General features: G+C 31.2%; 3 protein-coding genes across 5 annotated transcripts; 2 read left to right on the forward strand and 1 right to left on the reverse strand.

The window, feature by feature from the left end:
* Nucleotides 1–2,130: 2,130 nt before the first annotated feature.
* Nucleotides 2,131–5,845, forward strand: LOC123923598 (probable fucosyltransferase 8). Of its 2 annotated transcripts, XM_045976288.1 has the most exons (3): nt 2,131–2,783; nt 3,822–3,935; nt 4,189–5,845. In XM_045976288.1, the coding sequence occupies exons 1-3, from the start codon at nt 2,478–2,480 to the stop codon at nt 5,704–5,706; spliced, it is 1,938 nt and encodes a 645-aa protein (XP_045832244.1). In that variant the 5' UTR covers nt 2,131–2,477; the 3' UTR covers nt 5,707–5,845. The 2 variants fall into 2 exon arrangements, with proteins under 2 accessions (XP_045832244.1, XP_045832245.1); XM_045976289.1 differs by lacking the exon at nt 3,822–3,935 and having other exon boundaries at nt 2,328–2,783.
* Nucleotides 5,846–12,453: 6,608 nt separating this feature from the next.
* Nucleotides 12,454–15,956, reverse strand: LOC123924729 (18S rRNA (guanine-N(7))-methyltransferase RID2-like). 2 transcript variants are annotated; one of them, XM_045977697.1, is made up of 9 exons: nt 15,791–15,956; nt 15,613–15,688; nt 15,436–15,519; nt 15,288–15,343; nt 14,733–14,789; nt 14,414–14,463; nt 14,122–14,253; nt 13,054–13,162; nt 12,454–12,740 (listed from the first exon to the last, which is right to left on the reverse strand). In XM_045977697.1, exons 1-9 carry the CDS (start codon nt 15,887–15,889, stop codon nt 12,576–12,578), a joined length of 828 nt encoding a protein of 275 aa, XP_045833653.1. In that variant the 5' UTR covers nt 15,890–15,956; the 3' UTR covers nt 12,454–12,575. The 2 variants fall into 2 exon arrangements, with proteins under 2 accessions (XP_045833653.1, XP_045833652.1); XM_045977696.1 differs by having other exon boundaries at nt 14,122–14,277.
* Nucleotides 15,957–16,583: 627 nt separating this feature from the next.
* On the forward strand, nt 16,584–22,067 carry LOC123921281 (protein LPA3-like). The gene is made up of 12 exons (XM_045973759.1): nt 16,584–16,972; nt 17,945–17,975; nt 18,378–18,470; nt 18,583–18,645; nt 18,799–18,910; nt 19,023–19,108; nt 19,875–19,933; nt 20,037–20,139; nt 20,224–20,284; nt 20,726–20,808; nt 21,091–21,171; nt 21,781–22,067. Exons 1-12 carry the CDS (start codon nt 16,671–16,673, stop codon nt 21,838–21,840), a joined length of 1,134 nt encoding a protein of 377 aa, XP_045829715.1. The 5' UTR covers nt 16,584–16,670; the 3' UTR covers nt 21,841–22,067.
* Nucleotides 22,068–22,141: the final 74 nt, after the last annotated feature.

Here is a 22,141-nt window from a genome sequence, read left to right on the forward strand (position 1 = left end):
CTTTTGTTTATGGGAAGAAGTTATTAAAATAGAAACTAAGAATAGTGTTAGAAAAATGTTGAAGGTTAAGAACAATTAAAAAAAAAAAACCTTTTGTGGGAATTAAAAAAAAGCAAAAGCTATACCAAAACTTAACTTTTCTCTCTATATATTTATTTTTTAAATGTAACTGCAATACTTAATTTTTATTTTTTTACCAGATTTTTTTTTACGCAAGTAAAGTCAACATTTTTTTGTTCAGGAAACTCAATACATTTTATTTCATAATAAAAAGGCTTAAATGGTAGTATAAAAAAATAAGGTTTAAATGTAATTTCAATCCCTCTGTTTTACTAAATCCATAATTTTAGTTCTCTTTTTTATTTTCCGCAATTTTAATCCTCCTATTTTTAAAATTGGAGACATTTGATCCCTCTCTTAATTTGACCTTCAATTTATATGACATGTCACCAATCAGCACAAATAAGACTCTTGTTCCTCCCTTCTCTATTTATAAATCAAGAATGAGAAACCCGTTTAATCTTATCAACCACTTTTGCGATTTCTGCTTCCTTTCTATTAAAGAGAATGTCACTGCGTCCCGTGAGCTCTTAGCTGCCAGTACATTACATTATACTCCCTCCGTCACAAATTAAAAAATAACAAAGATTGATAAGTTAAGTCATTTTTAGAAATTTTTTGGTAATTTTTACCCTTACATTCTTAAAGTTAAGTCATTGGATCCAATAAAATACACCACACTTTATCTGGCCAAATAATATGAGATATACATTTCTTGCGTTCCTTCTTATATGTATAAGTCTTTAAAGAGTAGAAAATTATCTACCAATTCATCTCTCTATCCCAACAGGGTTGCTAACATGGATCAAATAAATTGAAGGTCAAATTAAATGCAGAGGGAGTAATAAGGACACCACACTTTTTTTTTGTTAAGGAGACAGCACACTTACTTTAAGGCTCTGTTTGGTTGAATGGATACTTGACAAAAAAATTATATATACTTTTGTAACAATTTTTTTTTTTTGTTTTTATCCTCTGGTTCTTAGGGGAAGGGAGTCCTAGTAATCCAGAGTTTGGGGCGAGTTCTGGCATCAAGTAGTTTCAGTCCCCTCCTAAATACAGTTGCTGAGGATCGAACCGTAATCCTCCCTATCAAGTTTAACGTCAATCACCATTGAACCAACATTTTTGTACCAATTTTGTTTCCACCACAAGAAGATTTCAAGTGGCTGATGAAGCACGTACATGACCTCCTTATATCATACCGTACTACTTTAATTAATTATTTCAGTTATGGATCAACGTTGACTGCTTAAGAGAAAGAGTACCCTAATTGAAGCAAGTTGATACTTGATCGGTTGGATTATAATTAATTATTTGCAGTTGGAAAAAGATTAATTTGTCTTTAGTGTCAGTCTCATAGGGATAGGGAAGGGAAGAACGTTTAAGGAACAACATCTACACCAACTTAATTATTTTCCCATTCTTTTCTTAAACAAATCATATAAAAAGACTATTTGCGTTGTAATCACATCTCATTTCACTTAATTCAGTGTGAATTACAGTATTATTAAATAAAACGAAAAGTAAAAGAATTCAGTTTGAAGTTTCATAAAACAAAGTCGACTTAACCATTTTTTACTATAAATTTTTAAGATTTATTTATTGAAAGATTTATTTTTATTTTTTTTATAATTCTATATATAAAGTCATAGTATTGCATCCATAGTTACTGACTAGTTTTTTTTTTATATATTTTCTTTTCTTTTTTCACAAAAGTTACCGGCTAGTTAGTGTGGGACATGGGTTTTTTCTTTTCTTTCCTTTTTTTGCAAAATGTTACTACTCCATTTAGTCAGAAGTTTTATTTTTTAGGTTCATCATCAAATGAATGTATATATAAAAGAAATTTTGCTTTTTAGGTTCATTGTAAAATGGATGTATATATATACATTCATTTTACAATGAACCTAAAAAGTAAAACTTCTCTTATATATAGGATCGGAGGGAGTAACTATAGTTAGTGTGGAACTCATGTCTTATAATTGTTTATTTTATTCATTATTAGTATTCAATTATTATACTCAATAATTTAGTAGTGATAAGCTCTAATAACATCCAACCCTCTCTGTCCCTTTCCAACTTGAATATTTGAGCTACATTTTTTGACTCTAATCTATAATTTCTTGCTAAAAAAGAATCATATATATGTATATTTAACATTTTTATTTTCTTTATATCCTTCCTTATGTACGTCATGAGAGGGCCATCATCATAATTATTGAAAATATCCTTTTCTAAATTTGCGAAAAATACCAAAAATATATGATTAAGAAATAGACCCAAAAAAACACTTGTTCACATGGTTTTTGCTTCTTGAGAATATATCTTTGATCATAAGTCATATCACATGAATTATCTACTTCTTGAATTCTAAACTCTCCTCTCTAACATTAATTATTTCTTCTCAATATACCATGGAAATCTTTCAAGCCACTAAGGGCATGATGGTACATAGTTTCAAGAGATTCATCACATCATTCTTTGTTGTAATTTTCATAGCACTTCCTATTTTTCTCATTGTTAACTTCATGTACTCAAACTCAAGCTTCTCTCTCTTTGAGGGGTTAACAAAAGACAAGGTGCTACTTGTTGGAGAAAGTGAATATGCTAACAACACTACAAATGTTACAACCAATATTGGAGGAAGAATTCATAACAAATCAGATGACAACATCAAAGGAAGCTATAACAATATTGTCAACAATAACACCATGTCAAAGGTAAGTAATCATCTCACAATATTTTCAAAACCAAATTCAAAAGACTGGTTTAACCGGTTGAACCGGAAATTAACCAATTTGTAGTTACGAGTTGGTTTGATTCTATTTACATTGCAGTTTTATTTACTTTTTTAATATTTTTATAATATATGGAGTATATTTTTATTTATCATTCTATTCAACTATACTATTCAACTAATCGAACAATGACTCAAAAATTTTACTAGTTTGAAATATGAAGTTTTTAAAGCTTTGTTATGTCATTGTGAATCAATCATAGCACAAGATTTTTAAACTTGTTGTAGTACTACCGTTTGGAATAGCTTATTTTTGAGTTTATGCAAAACAACTTATGTAAATAAATAAGTTTTTATGTATTATTATAAGTTTGTCAAGATAGTTTATGAAAAAACAGCTTATAAAAATACCGTTTTTGTTAGTAAAAACTTATAAATTAACATAAAAACTTATTTATTTACATAAGTTGTTTTGCATAAACTCAAAAATAAGTTATTCCAAAGGAGCCCTTATTTATTTACAACTTATTTGAATATTTGTACATGAGGCACATTGACACAATTGGTTGCACACAACGCCATATAAAAATATTTGTCATTGCATTTCCTTGAATTGTACAAATCATAGCTAGGCTGGCATTGCTAAATTGGTTACTCAACTATAGGACCACCCTTACTATATATATATATATATGCATTTGCAGACTCTTCTCTCAAAGTCAAATATACAGCAAACACGTTTTTTATATGGACACAAATGATCACTTTGCCCCAATAACTCAATTGACAGAGAGTAGAAACATTGTAATATACAGATCCGAAGTTTGAACTCGAAATTTGCATTTATTTACTTTTAAGGGGTAAAATTACGGTCACTTGACAAAAAAATCACTTTGTTTAAATCCATTAAGGCGGCTTTATTACATATTATAAAATTTATTACATAGTTTGAGTAATTAATTTTTTTAATATATTTTTGTTCTGTTTTTTATGGTCCAAAAACTCACTCTATTTCCTTAAGGTGCAAGGGAAAATTGAAAATGATACTACAACAACAGAAGGAAGATCAGCTACAACCATAGGTTTGAAGAATGAGTCAATTACAAGTTCCACAAATGATTCAAATCTACATAAGGTAAAATTACGGTTACCAGACTACTTGACAAAAAAAATGATTTTGTTTAAATCCATTAAGGTGACTTTGTTACATATTATAAAATTCTTAAATAGTTCAAGTAATTAAATTTTTTATATATTCAACTCTCATATTTCTTACAGTGAAAAAAAAACTCATATTTCTTAATATATCAAACTTTCAAAAAAAATAATTTGTTTTTTTTATGGTCCAAAACTAACTCTATTTCCTTAATGAATATGGCCAATTTAAGGTGCAAGGGAAAATTGAAAATGGTACTACAACAACTGAAGGAAGATCAGCTACAACCATAGGCTTGAAGAATGAGTCAACTATGCATGCTGTAATCCATGATGATTACAAAGAGAAATTTCTTGATGGACTTTTAGCTTCTGAATTTGATGAAACATCATGCATAAGCAGGTTACAATCGCATTTATACCGCAAATCTTCGCCTCATAAACCTTCTTCATATTTGATATCGAAACTACGCAACTACGAAGAAATTCATAGAAGATGTGGACCTAATAGTAAAGCTTACAACAAAATCATGACAAAGATTCTTCATTCTAAGAACATTAAGGTTGATGATGCTTCAATGTGCAAATATCTTATTTGGACCCCGGCTAATGGTTTAGGGAACCAAATGGTTAGCATAACTGCAACATTTCTTTATGCTCTTCTCACAAATCGTACGATGCTAGTACGATTCAGGAAAGACAAACAAGGTCTATTTTGTGAACCATTTCGAAATTCGACTTGGTTGTTATCAGAAAAATCTCCTTTTTGGAATCAAGATCATGTTGAAACATACCAAAGTGTGATAGAGAAGGAAAAAGATAATAAAAATTCAAAAGTGGATTTGCCATCATCACTATTTCTCAATCTACAATACCAAGCAAATTTTCATGAGAAATTCTTTCACTGCGATGATAGTCAAGCTCTTCTCATCAAAGTTCCTTTGTTGATTTTGCAATCAGATCAATATTTTGTACCTTCTCTTTTCATGACACCTTTTTTCAACAAGGAAGTTGAAGCAATGTTTGACGAAAAAGACACGGTTTTTCACCATCTCGGACGATACCTTTTCCACCCTTCAAATTCGGCGTGGAGACTAATCACAAATTTCTATGAAGCACACTTGGCTAAAGCAGATGAGAAAATAGGCCTTCAAATAAGAGTGTTTAATCCTATTTCAACTCCACAAGAGGTAATTATGAATCTAGTTTTAAATTGCACTATACACAACAAATTACTTCCAAAAGTAATTGATATGAAAAATTCAATGTCTACTTCAAGTGACAAAAACAAGACGATTACGAAAGCTGTTCTTGTGGCGTCTTTATATCCAGAATATGGTGAGAATTTAAAGACGATGTATATGAATAAACCAACGGATACCGGGGAAGTAATAGAGGTTTATCAACCAAGTGGTGAAGAGCAACAAAAATTCAATGATAATAAGCATAATATGAAGGCTTGGGTTGATATGTATCTACTAAGTTTATCTGATGTGTTGGTGACTACTTCTTTGTCTACATTTGGATATGTTGCTCAAGGTTTGGGAAATTTGAAGCCATGGCTTCTATACAAGCTTACAAATAATGAGACTCATTTTCCAGCTTGTGTAAGAGAGTTTTCAATGGAGCCTTGTTATCATGCTCCTCCTAAGCATTATTGTAGTGGAAAGCCTATAAAAGATTTTGCTTCGTCTTTCATTTATACGAGAGAATGTAAGGATTATTGGCCTGGTGTAAAGTTGGTAAATTAATGGTTTCAAATATTTAGGATTATTCGATGATAGTTAGCAAGTGTGAAGCCTAAGATTATTTACATATTTAATTACATTGCTAATTGTACATTTTGAAGCCTATTATGAATGAAATAAATGAGATAGATAAGTGAAGACACTAACGAGTATTAGTGGTTAGTTAATTAGTTAGTTACCAAGTACACAAACAATATGTCAATTAAATATTTTTTATCTTGACATGTGAATTAAATATTTTGATTTTTTTTTTGTCGGTCTAGTAACTAGAACTTTCATTTTTAAATGGATAAGTGAAGTGTCCGGAGTTCGAACTCCGAATCGATAGCTCCTACATAAGATAAGATATTTCTTACCAATTGAGATAAACCAAAGTAAATAGAGATAACATATAGAGAAGAGATAGAGATAACATCCTGTAAAAAAAATCACCAAAGTATTAAAGAATTAATCTAAATTTAAACTTATGTATCACGGAAGATGAATAAATAACTGTTTTTAAATAATACGGGCAACTTAAAAGTAGAAAAACAAATAATTGAAGATAGTTTTGGGCTGGCAATCCCAACCTGCACGGAGTAGATCAACAATTCTTTGAGGGCTACTATTTGCATACCCATGTTTACTAGTATACCCTCTAATCCTTCTACAATTTTTTTCTGTTGTTTATGTTAAAAGAAGCCTACATATAGTATAGAGAGGACCCTAGATTGGTTGGTGTAGCCAATTCTAGAAATTCAAATACTTGGATGGGAGCTGTCCCATACCAAGTTTAACTCTATAGAACAATTAGGACCAAATTATATTTGGATGCAACTAAATAACCCATGTTAGACAAACAAAATGACTTAACTACAAGCAGTCATTGTTGTATCATAATTTCAACCTTTCTAAAAAATATATATCGCTGTATATTAACTGTTCTCTGGCTTATAAACACACATAATCTAATTAAGAATTGGCCTCTTAATTTGGAGAAGGAACAAATGTCCTAATCCACCTAAGAAACACACCTGGCCTGTAGATTTCAAGGTTACGAGAAGTTTACTGTCACGTGCTACTTTGAACCATTTGAAACACTCAAGAGTTTGCATAATGCATTTGTTAATTTTTTTATTTTCTTTTTTCATTTCTCCCATTACTATATAATTTTTGTAATATAAATAAAAAATTGTGACATTAAATGAGTCAAAATCTTTTTTATAACCTCCAAAATATTATTTTTTTTTGTTAGGCAAAACATTTAAAATTTTTCATAATGGAATAAATAAAAATCATAAAAAATGGAGCGATTACTCTGCTAATACTAGTGGCACTATTTGCTATAGAGCCTTAAATTTTGATTAGAGCATGAGCCTTACCATCCTTATTTGTGATTGTTCAGACCGTCTACAATTTCTTTACATAATCGCGGTCATTAAAATTCCCGATCACTAAAATTGGTTATGAGTTGGACTTAGGCCCATTGAATAAAAAAAAATGGTTATGAGTTGGATAATAGACCATGAAGTTTGAAAATTTCTCATCGCACTACCCCATTTTCTCACCACACTCCTGGAAATTCCATTTTTGCCCTTGCTCAAAAAATTCGGAACGCATTTTCCGAATTTTTTTTGCCTTCAAAAACAACTTCGGAATGTGTTTTCCGAATTTTTTTCAAATTTGAACTAAAAAAATTCGGAAAACGCGTTCCGAATTTTTTGAGCAAGGGCAAAAATAAAATTTCCAGGGGTGCGGTGAGAAAATGGGTAGTGCGATGAGAAATTTTCATGAAGTTTGTCCAGCCAATGGTTGCTTGAAAACTAGTATATGGGCCACATGTGTCCTCTACACTGAATAATGAGATGTCGTTTCTTAATGTTATTGGATTTTTAGCTACAAAGATCAACGCAGTAGAGGGTCTAGTACCCCAGGGACAGAACTAGGTACATTACAAAAATAATATGAGCACTGAAGTTCATAGTATCACTTATTTTTATTGGCACATGTATCACTACTCTAAAGCAATTTTAATTGCACAATAATTTCATGCGATTCTTCACTATTTTTAATAATTAGTCAGGTTAATTAATTCATTTAATTTCAATATCTTTCTTTTATGTTGAAAAGTTGATTAATTAAGAAAAAACTTAAGTTCACCCTTTTTCCATATGACAATAATAAATATTCCCTTCATCTATTATAAATGTTTATTTATCATATTCCCTTCGTCCCAATTTGATTGACACAGTTGACTACTTGACTGTAGTGTACTATTCATACATGTTGTTTTGACCTTATTTTTCTACTAATAAACAAAAATAAATATTATCATATAAAATGTTGTTTGATTCGTTTCGATGAGTATTTTCAAAATATCAAATTTTTATAATTTTTACTATTATACAATTAAAAATATTAATCGTCGAAGTTATGCATCGACATTCGTGAAACAGTCAACTGTGTTAATCAAATTGCGATGGCGGGAGTATTATTGTATCTTAAATATAATTAATTATCATCGCTTTAGAATATTAAAGAAATTAATGAAATACGGTATACCGAAAATATATTTAGCTTATTTTAGAATATGAGTGTCAGATAAAATAGAGGTTTTAACCATGATGGTTCCACAGTTCTACTTTATTACATGTGATTTGGTCCTTTTCACAAGTCAAGTCAACAATTTTGATTATTTTGACCGTATTAATATTAGAGATTAGAATGATTAAATGGTTGAAGAATTAAGAATTAAATTGTGTTTTTAATTAAATTAGAGACTAATATGAACCTACATTCTTAGGGACAAAAATGATAATTTGTTAAGAAAAATCTCTCTCCACAAAAGACAAAATTCATGTTCTCATTTTTCAGATATTTGCACAATCTTTCTTCCATGTGTGTGCATTTTTCACGCGTTGTTGCCACTAGGGGTGGACAGGACCCGAAAAACTGGCCCAATCCGTTTTAACCCAACAAAAAAAACCGAAACGGCCGGGTTCAAACAAAAATCGGGTTCGTAGGTCCGCAAAATCAGTTTCACATGACTAGAGATGGGCGGGTCCGGTTTTGGTTTTGTCAACCATGGATAACCGAACCTCTTAAGCGGTGTCTGAGAGAGAGAGAGAGAGAGAGAGAGAGAGAGAGAGAGAGAGAGAGAGAGAGAGAGAGAGAGAGAGAGAATTAGCATTCAGTGTATTATAGTAATTTTTTCGTTAATCTGAGTCTGTAAGGTGTTTATTTTGAGTGTGAGAAGGCAGTACGTAATTTTTTCGTTAATCTGAGTCTGTAAGGTGTAAGGTGTGAGTACCCTATTGGATTATTGGATTGATTTTCAAAGTTATTATTAGACATAAAATATGACTTATATATTTTTATATATATAATTATATATTCTTGTAGAAGTGAGTAAAACAAAAAAATTGAGTTTTTAAATCATTTTTAGTTCCTCCAAAATTGGAATAAATTACATATACTAGTGTAGTTTTACGAAAAGTAAAATTAATTTTGAATAAATTCATTTTATAAAACTAATTTTGACAAAATTTTAAATTAAAGTAAAGTGATTAATTATGTTTGAAAACATTGGTATAAAAGTTGAATTATACGATAAATTTAAGTGTAAAAGCTATTTTAGAACTAACCTACAAATTTAACATGTGCCACAATGACACATTTTAAGGTGCATTTAATTAATTAATATCTCATTAATTTACTTTAAAAATAGTAGTAATCAACTTTATTAATTAAAAGATATAGTTCACTATATTTATTATCCATTTAAGAGGATTGGAAAGACAAAATATGACATGTTGTCAAATTGGATTTATGATCACGCGCCTGGTAATACGATACGACCATAATTGTATGCATCTAATTTTTTGGTTTGTTAACAATCGAACTTATAGTACTCCTGGTAATACTTGATTTATGCTAACTTGTTTTTTTTCATAAACCGTTAATTTTAATGAGTCTCAATAACATATCAAATGATGTTCAATTTTTCTAAAAATTTATATGAATAATCTATATGATATAAACTTTCAATTCAACGGTAAATTTTACAAAATTTATTGTTATAAACTTTCAATTCAACGGTAAATTTTACAAAATTTATTGTTATCAAGATATTGACAAGTAATGCACTCTCACTCTTTTATTTTAGCCAAAACATCTACTTGGTGGTAATTGTATGCGACAACCGTAAGTGAAAAAAACTGCGACAGTGGCACGTTATTGATTTTGCCAATGATGATACTCTCTCTTTGTCTTCCAAATATAGTAACAATTTCGGTTCGGGTTTGGTTTAATTTGGGCCCAAACCTTACAATCGCAATCCGTTCGTTTGAATTCTTAATATCCACGATTTACAAATGTTCAACCCGCAAGTCCGTAAAAACCGACCTGAATATACCTTTTCGGTTTGGGTCAGTCAGTTAAAGATGGTTTTGGATCAGTTGTGCCCATATATCTCGCCAACACAGAATGTTGCACATATATCTCGCCTTGCAAATTAAGCTACCGTATTTGCTAATATATTATAGATTAAATAAAATGTTTTTTATCTTGATATATAATTTCAAAAATTATATTTATGAGAATATTTATTCGATAATAGTTAAATTAAACCTACTTTGGTAGTATTGGCTTATGACCTGAGAATGTGTTCCTCCTTAAGGTCTCAGGTTCGATTTTCTAAGTTGCCAACTTGGGTGAGCTAATTTAGCTTCTTAAAAAAAAATTGAATTTATTTTGTTATGAATAAAAGTAATTGGATATTTAAGAAATGAATTTTCCCATTTATAATTTATATATAATTAAAAAATGTAAGTTAAGTTAAGTGTATACAATATTAACAAATTAATAAATATTTTATTACTTAAAAAAATTTAGTAACACGCGTATAAAAAATTAGTGCCACAATTTAAAAAAAAAAAAAAAAAGAAGAGTGATAAGATTGTTGTGATTTTTAAATCCTTGTTGGGCATTTGTGTCATTTTGATAAAAAAGCGCCTTCTCCCACTTTCCGTCCAATTTGGGAAGGAACACTTTTTGTGTATGTCCAGGCAGAATATTTTCTTTCCTTCCCATTTTAATGACAAACCAAATGGTGGAAAAAGAATATTCTTCAATCTTTCTTTCATTCGTGTTTCTTTCCTTTTAGTTTCCCTGAAACCAAACAGAGTGTAAAGTTTAAACCTCATATATCTGGGTTTTAATAGTCTTTAATAAAATTTTAAAATCGTTATAATTCTACAAAAATAAAAAATAAACTTTTAACCATTACACTATCAAGTGCCCTTAAAAATTGTTGATAGATTACAAACAATCAATAAAAATTTATCATGTAAATAAATTTACAAGTGGAGAGAAAGTTAATTTGTGAATATTATTTACAGATTCACTCGTATTATTAAATTTGACTAGTTGTTACTTGTTAAATAAATTACGCACAATCCTTCAAACGGTAATTACCTAAGTTTACAAGTGTAGTGAAAGTTAATTTATGAATATTATTTACAGATTTACTCCTATTACTAACTTTGACTAGTTGTTACTTGTTAGATAAATTACGCACAGGCTAATGCTATGGTGGACCACCTTCACAAGTGGTCCACCATGGACAAATGATCTACCGAATATGAATTTTATGAAATTCATTGTTGGATTGAAAGTTTATATCGTATTAATCACCCATAAATTTTTTAAATTTTTTTGAAAATCATTTTATATGTTATTGAATTTACCCTCGTATCAATCCGTTTTCTCTTCTCCCAAATCAAAATTTAGCAGCTCCCTCAGGTGGCATTTCCCCACCATGGTCAAGTTAGTTTTTGACCACTGGATTGGATAAGGAACATATATTTATCGTAGTCTCACAACACTGTATCTCTTTTCCATATCATCTCTCACTACATTCTCCTCAGATTTTGTACCATTTCACCTGGTAATTTTTTTTAACATCACTCTATGAATGTTTCAACAAGACAGACACGTTCTAAAAAATAAACAATGGATTTTTTGAGAATTTCCATTTGGGTCCTTCTCCTCAAATTTTCCATCGGATACTTTGATTTTCCTATTCAATTACCGATTCATATATCTTCTAAATTTTTTCACTTTCAAATCTATTAGAGTTCACTTCAACCATTTGATTTTCTAGGAATAAATTCATAAATTGTTAAAAATACATGAATAAAAAAGGCATCTTTTAGCTTCATATACAAAACCCAGTAATAAAGAAGCATTTTTAGCTTCATATTGATTACAAAGTTATTAAAGTTTTGATTTTTAAGTTGTTCATAATTGTTGATTTTTACCAAAGCAATGGTGAAATGGTGGTGCAAAAGAGGAGAAGGTAGTTAGTGGGAGATGGTGTGGGAAAATGATATAGTGTTGAGAGACTATCATAAAGATGTGTTCCTTATCTAAACTAATGGTCAAAAACTAACTTGACCATGGTGGGAAAATTTATCACTTTCCCATACTAAATGCCACCGCTCCAGCATGTACAAATGACAAAAAAAAAAATCATCAAACACAAAATCATCAGAGTTCTTTATAGTTGAAATCTATCTGTTGCTCTAATTTCTTTTGTCTATTACTCTAAAAATTGAAATTAAAAAACAATGCATAAACTCAAGTGGTGAATCTGAAAAATGGAAAATGTAGTTCATTCCAATTTTGGTGAGGATTGCAAGTTTTTTAATTAGAAGATGTTTACTTATCCATTTTAATTGAACACATACAAATATTGAGCTCAATACAAACTAATTCAAACAAAAAATAATATTACTCCATAAATATGATTTGCAATAAGTCTCGCTAATAACATTATATCATCTATCAATAACTATATCATTACCTTTTAATATTTTAATATTTTAACTATATCAAAAAGAACTTTTCCGTTTTCGACCAGTGTACTTGGTATCTTGAGGAACAACATTTCCTCTTCTTCTCTGCTGCTCCTTCTTCCTCATTATCCATTCCCTTCCCTTTCCGCTGTTATTATTTTTCTGTTTCTTCCGAGGCCTATGTCGGTCAAAGATATATACCTGCAGTATTTTGTTTTTGTTCAAAAAAAGTAAACTAGGTATAAGCTCATGAAGACGTGCGAAAAAACAAGTAAATAAAGGCATCTAAATAAGCAAATCAGCAAGGAAATTATGAGAAATAGTCTGTTTGAAAACAAGCTCATTTTACGACATTGCAGGCATCAATAAGAAAATTATCAGTTCACAAGTTAAATTGTTAATTCATCTACTAATTACTATACATATGCATGTAATAGCAGCATTGATTTTCCATCAATGATTGAGAGATCTTTACTTTATTCTATGATATAAAAGATGTGGTGACAGGACTTACTCTTTTATTTTCTTCACCTTTGCTGACATCATCTTCATCTTCTTTACCTTTGGGCAAGGGTACATTTTCACCACATGCGAGAAAAAGAAATATTTTTTTCCTCTTAGAACTACCATAAGACAATTGTTCCCCAGTTAGTAAAAAAAAATTAAATAAATGCTTTTAACCAAATTGAACAAAAGACAAATACATATACATTCAACTATCATAATTTTGTTATTAGGTGGTTCACTTTTCAGGTGAGGGAATCAGGGAAATACAATTAAAAATTATTTGTTAAGATATTTAGCAGATTGAGTTTATCTCAGTATCTCACCTATGAAATACTTAACACAACATGGGTACAATACCACACGAATATGGGAAATTCTTAGAAAACTTAAGCTATGATATGTCCTATACATTACCTTACCTTACCTACGCATGTAGATGAAGATCAAAACTACCAAAAAGATACTTGAGATCATAACAAACAAGAATACCCACTAAAAGTAAGTCTTAAACAATATCATTAATCATTAATCCCACCAAAAGTAAGTCTTAAACAATATTCAAATGCTTAGTATTTACTGTCTATTGCCTAATACTATACGCATTATTTTCAAATCTCTTCATTCTCATCATCCAAAAATTCATAGATAGATTCTAAGTCTAAATGAATGTCTCTTATTTTATATATGCTCAAATATGAATGAAGGAGCAAGTACCCCAATTCCATTCACAACATGATGATTAACATGGCTGCACAAAAAGCGTTAAGAATTGTTTTCTAAGTTGTCTTCAAAAGCGTCAAAGTAACTCAAAGGCAACACAGTCAATAGCAATTTGGGAGTATATGGGCGTCATCGGTTCTAACGAAAAGTTTTGAGCCAAAAAAAAAAAAAAAAAACCAATAACAGGAGAACAGGGAATGGACAACAGATAACACATGACTTCTATATAATTGTTGAGAGCACCAACAAAACACTGGATTATGACTGATTAAAATACACTAGGAAATGAGTTTTTTGGCATATTATTTTTTATGAAACAAATGAGCTCCAGTAGTATTGTAAGATGTATTCATACCTTTCTGGATAATCCACCACATACGACGGCTTTTTAAATCCAGCTTCCTGTGCAGCCATAATAATCAATTCACACTGATCCATATTTTCAGGATATAATTGAAATGCTGCTCTAGCACTATTTGTCAAGCATCTGTATAAAGTTGTAAAAAAAGCCCTGCAAAAAACATAAATTATATATTTCCGGAGTAAAAGTGAAAATTTCCATTATAATTCAATGTTAACATAGATGGTAAGATGTAAAGGAAAGTGAAAAGAAAAAGAAATATAATAGATAAGGGAAACGAATATACTTCAATCTTAGTCGAGGGTTGTGAGAGGATTTATCAGCATTACATAACCACTGCATTATAATACATGAGTCGAATATATCAGTAACGAAAATGTGACACACAAACCAAGCAAACTTAGTAGAAAAATGACTTATCCCATATCAAAATGGAGACATAGGCTGTCAAAAATAAAGTTCAACACCAAGTTTTCTTTCTTATAATTGTATCGTTGTTATAATTGAGTATCAATTCTTATTCCCTGGATTAGTATATTCTTCTTAACAAGGTGCTCATGCATAACTTTTTTTTAGTTTGAACTTTTCATTTATCTAAAGCACACCTGGATTGTAGATATACCAATGGCCCCATCAAACGTTCCAAAACGAAACCCTAAACCCTGAAACCAAAGATAAAGTGTAAGATAAACTAGTAAGGAAAGATGAAGAGCATTCATGTTAATGTTATATGTAACCTATATATAAAGGGGAACAATTTTTTCAAAAAAAAGGGGAACAATTCATTAACATTGATGTAGTTTAATTGAATAAAAGTTTGTAAACACATTAATGTACGACTGCACACTAGTGTTTATTGAAAACATGGAAAAGGAAACTAAAAGCCTTTATTAGAGCATAATAAATTAATAGTAATAACATAAAAGGGTCTAGTTGGACCAATTTATTAGAGCTTATAGAAACAGGCAACAGCCAAACAGCTTACAGCATGCTTTTGATAAGGATAGCTTATGAAACCAGCTTTTAGCTTATATGAAAACTATTTTAATTGATTTTATCTTTTGTTATAGCACCTAAAATGACATAAACACCAACAGCCGCATCAACAATAAAAATTATAAATTTATAGTAATGACTCTGAAATTAGGTTAACAGTATACCTGACCCATGTCACTGAGTAAAAGGTCACCCTCAACCTCGCGCTCCAATGCAATATCTACATAGTAACAATTCTATTATAAGAAAATTACCAATGCAAAGTAGATATGATATGATAACTAAACTAACAAGAATAGTTGGAAAACATACCAAGCATTGAGGGTGAAATATCAAGACCAACCCAATGGTGTCCACTCTCTGTGATTGTCTCACCGCTAAGTCCCGATCCACAACCTAAACAAAACAATAATTCAAATTCACAATCACAATCACAAATCAACTAATGTATATATAAAGATGAATGATAAAGAGAATGAATTGAAATACCAATGTCAAGGAGTAATTTAGGAGCACCGTTTTTGGGTAAATTGAGTAATTCCAATGCTCTTTCAGTCATTGAAGTCTTTGTTATAAACACACCAAATCAGAACTTTGATTATTAGTATATATTTAACAAGTAGAAGAAAATTGAATTGATTAGAAGAAGAATAAGAAGAAGTGAAACCTGAATTTTGATGATTCTGGAATTAGAGGTATACTTGCGTGCGGTGACATCGTCGTAGAATAACTCCGGTGGCGCCACAGACTCCGGTCTTGAGCCCATCGCCGCAATTGCCAAAACCCTGTATGTATGTATGTATCAACACTGTCGAGTACGAATGAATACAGAGTATGATCCTTCTTCTTATAACTTAGTATTTTTATTTTCTTTTGATCCCCTATTTTTAAGTTTTTGAAGTTTTGGTCCCCTATTTTAAAAACAAACTTTTCAATCCCCTATTTTAGTTTTTTATTCAAATTAGTTATTCTCTACGTGTAATTGTGAATAATAATTCATCAAGCCTTACAAAATGTATAAATCAAATATTTCGAAAGAATAAAATGAGAATTTGTAGGTGCACGAGTGACCGGCAGGGTGGTAAAAAAATGAGAATTTATTTTTGTCATCCTACCAGTTACTCACGCGCAATACGCCTTTCCCTTTTTACCAATCCGCTACTTAAGTAGTGGACGTTATAAAAATGAGAATTTTAAAAAAATGTCGTTCACTACTTAAGTAGAAGACGTTATCAAAGTATGGTATTTTGGGATATCCGCTACTTAAGTAACGAACGAGGGTATTTTGATAAACTCGTAGGACGTGGGGCCATGGCAGAATGAGTACGGTGGCAAAAGGAGATTTTTTTGGTATTTTACTATTTGGGCTAATAAGTGTGGCCCAATATTCAGCCCAATATTTGGCACAAAAAATACAGCCCAAAAATGATATATCCGTTTTCTGTTAGGAAAAATGACACGTCATCATCATCATCATCTCTATATTCCTCTGGTCTGAACCAGTGAGTTAGTTGTTCGTTGTTCAGTGCCACACAAACAACAACACAATGGCACTCTCAACTGCTATGACTATGGCTATTTCATCTCTACCACACAACAACATCAATTTTCTTCCTCCACTATCTTGTTCAATTTCTACTACTAAACCTCTTCGAAACACTTTATTCAAAATCAAAAGCCTTAGAACTGAAAGAGAAGCTTCTTCATCAGATCCAAATCCAGGTTTTGATCCAAAATCAGGTGTAGCCGTTTACAAACCTAAATCCTATGAAGTTCTCGTCACTGATGCTGCTAATTCTCTTGCTTATGCTCTTCAAGAAGGAAAATCTCGACTCGAGATCGATTTCCCGTACGTATTATTTGCTTTCAGTTACTCAAAAATTAGTGCTGTCAAATATGAAATTACAATCACCGAGAAATTTAACTTTGAATAACTTCAAAATCAGTTACTTTCAGTTATTTTAATGTTCATAAATAATATGGTAATTTTAGTTATGCTATCTAGTTTATGTTCACTTTAGCAATTAGCAGTGAAACAGTAACACATGCACGAAGGAACACGGGACACAACACAGAAATTGACGCGTAGTTACTTACTGGTAATATTTTGAGAAAATGGAAGGTATTGATTGTAACTAGTACATGCACCAGACATACTTTAATCTAAAGTGTTGGTGCGACATAATACTTTAGTCTTATCATTACCGTTGCATTGCATTTGTGCTTCTTAGAATTGAGAGTTGAGCCTAACTCAACTCTACAAAACTGGCTTGAAGATATGTTTAGAGATGATCTGAAGATATGTTTATAAGTGAGAGCAATCCTCAAGCCGCTTTTGTAGGGTTAAGTTAGACTCAACTCTTAATTAGCAGTGAAGCAGTAACACATGCACGAATGAACACTGGGCACAACACTGAAATTGACACGTAGTTACGAGTAATAATTTGAGAAAATGGAAGTTATTGAATGTAACTAAATGCACCAGACATACCTTCAATCTAAAGTGTCGCTGCTACATAACACTTTAGTCTTATCACTGGCGTTAAGAGAGATAGAAAGAAAGTGACCAACGTTAGATAGTTGAAAGGTAGAGAATCTCTTCCCTTCCTAAGCTTAATTTATGGAAATATTCATGCTCTCTATATTTAATATTGTATGGAGAGGTAAAAATGATTAACCTACATCTTCAACATGATTTTTCAAATCCCTGTAATTCAAACTTAGTATAAGCTGATCCATACAAAATATCAATATTTTCCTTGTGGCTTTTATGTGCTGTTATTACATTCCTGATGTTTTGTTTTTGGGGTTTTGTCCACAGGCCCTTGCCCAGCGACATTTCTTCATATAAGGTACTATCCTTTGCTCTCGTGAAGCATACTTTATCAAGTGACTAATTATTTTTTGGGTTTCCGTCCCCTTCATTGTATATATATAGGTTTGTGTTTTTGGAGAGAGTACTAACTAATAATAACTATAAGTTCCAAAAATTAGTAGGCAAAATTATACGATGTTGTTGCGTGTAATACTATTGCTTTATGCCTCGGTTCATCTTCTGCTACTTTTGATTAGGAGTCTATTTGAACATGTTAGTAATTTTAGTTGATTTTTATACCTTTGCTAATATGATGGGTGTTGATTTCATTTTCATGCTTCAAGAAACTGTTTTGATTGACAGTTACTTGATTTTTTTGAGGCATGCTTGTCTCTGAATATATTGCACATAATTATCTCAAATTCCTAAATATTTCAAGGGATCTTCAGATGAGTTCATCGATGCCAACATTCAACTTGTCTTGACTGTTGTAAAAAAGCTCCAGGAGAAAAAAGAGACCAGAGCTTGCATAGTAAGAAACACAATTTTTTCTTTCTTTCCTTTCAAAGCAACTAGCATTTCTTTTCACATATAAACTATGCTGTTTTTTTGGAGATGTAACTACATTCAGGCCATTTTTGTAGGTATTCCCTGATAAGCCAGAAAAGCTTCGAGCCTCTAAGTTGTTCAAAGCAGCTCTAGATTCAGTAATGACAAATTTATTATGAATCTAATGCCATAAAATGATCACACAGACTATTGGATTTTTTATTTTAAACTATGTACCTTCAAGAATGAAGATAACATAGTCATATTGAAGCCTTTCATATTTTGAAGTTTCATTTTGCTTTTGTTTCAAGGTTGATGGCATCAGTATAGGTTCCTTAGATGATGTCCCTGCAGGACCAGTGGCTTCATTTTTCCGATCTGTTAGGAACACCCTTGATTTTGACTTTGAAGATGAGAATGAAGGTTAGCTCGTTGGGGAAAATTACTTGAGACATATATTGGTTAAGCTTTGTTTCTGCATATAACATGCATGATAAAAATCATATTTTGACAATTAAATTTCTTAGAAGTGCAGATCGTTGGAAGTCTAGTGAGCCTCCATCACTCTTCATATTCATTAATTGCAGTACACGTGAACTTGGTTATATTGAGAAGTATGTGGTATGGTGCCTCAGCCATTAGAAGCTTTCCTGAATTTTTTTATTTGTTCATTTCAAATCTTTGATGTGCAAATGAAATTTCACTCTTATCTGCATTAGCTTGATTGTCTGGTAGGAGTCGTTTATGTTTTGTCTGTTGGTAATAATGTGCAATAAAACATGACTCAAGTTCTTTCATTTGATTTTGGGTCATCATGCAAAATTCTGCAATTTATTGAGTTTAGCTTCTAAGTCTATTCTCTCAACCCACTGTTAGCTTGTGGTAGGCGAGGCGCATAGACTAACACTGGTTTAATACTCGTTTATCCTGGCAAACCTAAGGATAGAATCATACTAAGAAAAACTTAAGAACAAATCACGGAGCTACCAAAAATCTGGTAAAGTACCCCCTATATTTATTGTTTGCTACGTTAGAGGCTCAAAGCTAACCTAACAAACCAAACTAACTAAAGCTATCCTAACTAGCTATAGGTTTACAACCTTACCCTTTTTCCTATAGTAGACCCTTGTGATTTTATTTTCATTTCTGGGGTCTACTTGATGTCTAACATTATCCCAATAACTGCATTGAATAATTCATTTCATCCATCCTTACAGTAGCAAGGTCATAATTGGTAAAACTTGTCGTAGGCTCTGATTTTGATGGCCGTTGTTGGCAATTCTTAATATGAAGATCAATTTTGTGAAAGAACATGATTTGTTCTGTGCTCTGGCTTTGCCTAACTGTTTAATTTGATGTATATATCTTCATTACTATGATTTTTCAGGAACAATTTGCTACATCAACACCAACACTTTTATTTAATCTTGAGCTAGATACACTACGGTATATGTTGTACTCTTTTTTTTATTGGAGTTTTCATGCATGGCTAATCCTCAACTACTTCGTACACTTATGTTTGACAAAGATTTAATATTTGAATTTACAGTGCTGATTTAGGCATTCCAGGCTTCCCAGCCAAAGATTTGCACTACCGTTTTCTTTCTCAATTCACTCCAGTTTTCTACATTCGGATCAGAGATTATTCAAAGGTACACCTTCTTTATTGAATAGTCCCTTGATATTTATCATTTTCTCAGATAATAGGCATTGACAGTACTTTTTCTGTTTTCTAGACAGTTGCAATAGCACCTTATATTGTTAATTACAGTGGAGCTGTGTTCCGCCAGTATCCTGGTACAGCTATATATATTTACATGTGTATACATACGTTCATGTTAACATCATTGTTACCAAAAACTAAAACTAAACTGCAATACAACAATTCTGACAAAAGTTGTGGTAAAAGTATGATAAACTACCGCGTTTTACCAGTTATTTACCATTAACACACAAGACCTTGCAAAGAAGGCCATATTTCCAGTTTATATAACAACATTAGGTGATTTTCTATAAAAGAATGTGGGCACACACTTCCCCATTTGATCTAGGGTCATTATTTTTTACTCAGAAACACCTAAATAGTGAGGGAATAGGAGTATGTCCGTATTTCCTCTATTTCTCATTAGTCATTAAATATCAATGCTTTATTGATGTGGCTAAAATTTTTATGACTAATATGATATTATTTTCCAATGATATGAATGATGCACAAATTTTTTTTCATAAATTGTTCAGGTCCCTGGCAGGTGATGCTTAAACAAGCCGATGGTTCTTTTGCTTGTGTAGCAGAAAGTGCAACCCGTTTCACCCTTGGTGAAGTAAATTCATGAACTTCATCTTATTTTCTTATTAACTGTGAATACTTTCATATTAATATGGATCATGCTAACATGTGCCCTTAGGGCACATTAAGGGCACATGTTAAGAGTATAAAAATAGTAATATTTTCCTAAAGTTTGTGCATTTAATTTATGAAAAGTTTAAAAGTCAAATCAAATGCACGGATTTCAATAAAACATTACTTTATTTAGATTATTAACAATTTCCCTAAGGGCACATGTTAACTTTTTCCTTAATATATTATCTATTCACTTGTGTAGGCCAAAGAAGAACTGTTGAGGGTCCTGGGACTTCAAGAAGAAGTGGGAAGCTCTCTAGAATTTCTACGAAGAGGCTATAAGGTTTTCTCTTTTATTCAATCAGTTACTGTTAATTTTAGGCATGCTTGTTGTTAAGAATAATGGTGATTAGCTAGTAGCTTCCATTAGTTAGTTAGCATTTATATTAGTTTGTTAGAGTTTGTTATTAGGTGGTTAGTTAGTTAACCCCCAAATTGCTCTATATAAGAGCTATCATTGTAATTTTTGCACTATCTTTTATCAAATATGAATCCTTATGATTTTTACTATCTTGAAGACTTTCTAAAGTTTTCTCCATTTTCCCCAAACCATGGAAATCTTAACACTTGTGTCTATTTTCTATGGTTTTTTTTAATGTTATTTTTCATCTTGTCTAAAATTTCCATATTCCTGTGGTCCTACAAAGCATCTTTATATGTTATTGGGTTTATGTAACGCTATTCCAAATTACATTATTCTAATATGCATAAATACTCACGTTCTTAAAATATTTTACAAGTGGATTGAACCAAAATCATATTCGTAATCACAGTTTTGTATGCATTTTCTGAATCAAAATTCTTGCTATAGGGGGTTATTATGGGATCTTAAATCCTATTTGGTCATGTCTGTAGTTCAATTATAAATCTGTTACATCGTTTTATATTGCAGTCAAGCACGTGGTGGGAAGAAGATTCTGATTTGGAACTATCTAATGCATGGCGGACTTGAGTTGAACACCACTAGAGGACATTCTGTGTTTTATATTCCATCCACATGCAGTTGTCATTGAATGCAAACATGTAAAGAAAGAAAGCATTGCCTACAGTTTTTCTTTTTTCTTTATATTTTAATTATAATTATCTTTGATGTAATCCTTTTGCCAAAGAAATATGAGAACTTAGCAAACTCAATTGTAACAATGTCAAATGTAGATTCTGTTTTACATGATGCCTTAAGGCCGCGTCTTGAATTGTGGAATATCAGTTGAGAGTTAAACCAACTATGTTTATAACAATAGTAACAAGTAGAA

This window comes from Trifolium pratense, linkage group LG4 (assembly GCF_020283565.1).
Source record: "Trifolium pratense cultivar HEN17-A07 linkage group LG4, ARS_RC_1.1, whole genome shotgun sequence".
Taxonomy (NCBI): Eukaryota; Viridiplantae; Streptophyta; class Magnoliopsida; order Fabales; family Fabaceae; genus Trifolium; species Trifolium pratense.

Bases quoted from the DNA above. Each gene is read 5' to 3' on its own strand.
- LOC123923598 (XM_045976288.1), top strand. From the start codon at position 2,478: ATGGAAATCTTTCAAGCCACTAAGGGCATGATGGTACATAGTTTCAAG. The intron at 2,784-3,821 runs GTAAGTAATCAT...TATTTCCTTAAG, and splicing joins ACAATAACACCATGTCAAAG to GTGCAAGGGAAAATTGAAAA. The intron at 3,936-4,188 runs GTAAAATTACGG...GGCCAATTTAAG, and splicing joins ATGATTCAAATCTACATAAG to GTGCAAGGGAAAATTGAAAA.
- LOC123924729 (XM_045977696.1), bottom strand. From the start codon at position 15,889: ATGGGCTCAAGACCGGAGTCTGTGGCGCCACCGGAGTTATTCTACGAC. The intron at 14,790-15,287 runs GTATACTGTTAA...CTTTGGTTTCAG, and splicing joins TACTCAGTGACATGGGTCAG to GGTTTAGGGTTTCGTTTTGG. The intron at 14,278-14,413 runs GTATATTCGTTT...TGTTTTTTGCAG, and splicing joins AACCCTCGACTAAGATTGAA to GGCTTTTTTTACAACTTTAT.
- LOC123921281 (XM_045973759.1), top strand. From the start codon at position 16,671: ATGGCACTCTCAACTGCTATGACTATGGCTATTTCATCTCTACCACAC. The intron at 18,646-18,798 runs GTAATGACAAAT...TTTTGTTTCAAG, and splicing joins TCAAAGCAGCTCTAGATTCA to GTTGATGGCATCAGTATAGG. The intron at 21,172-21,780 runs GTTTTCTCTTTT...TTTATATTGCAG, and splicing joins TTCTACGAAGAGGCTATAAG to TCAAGCACGTGGTGGGAAGA.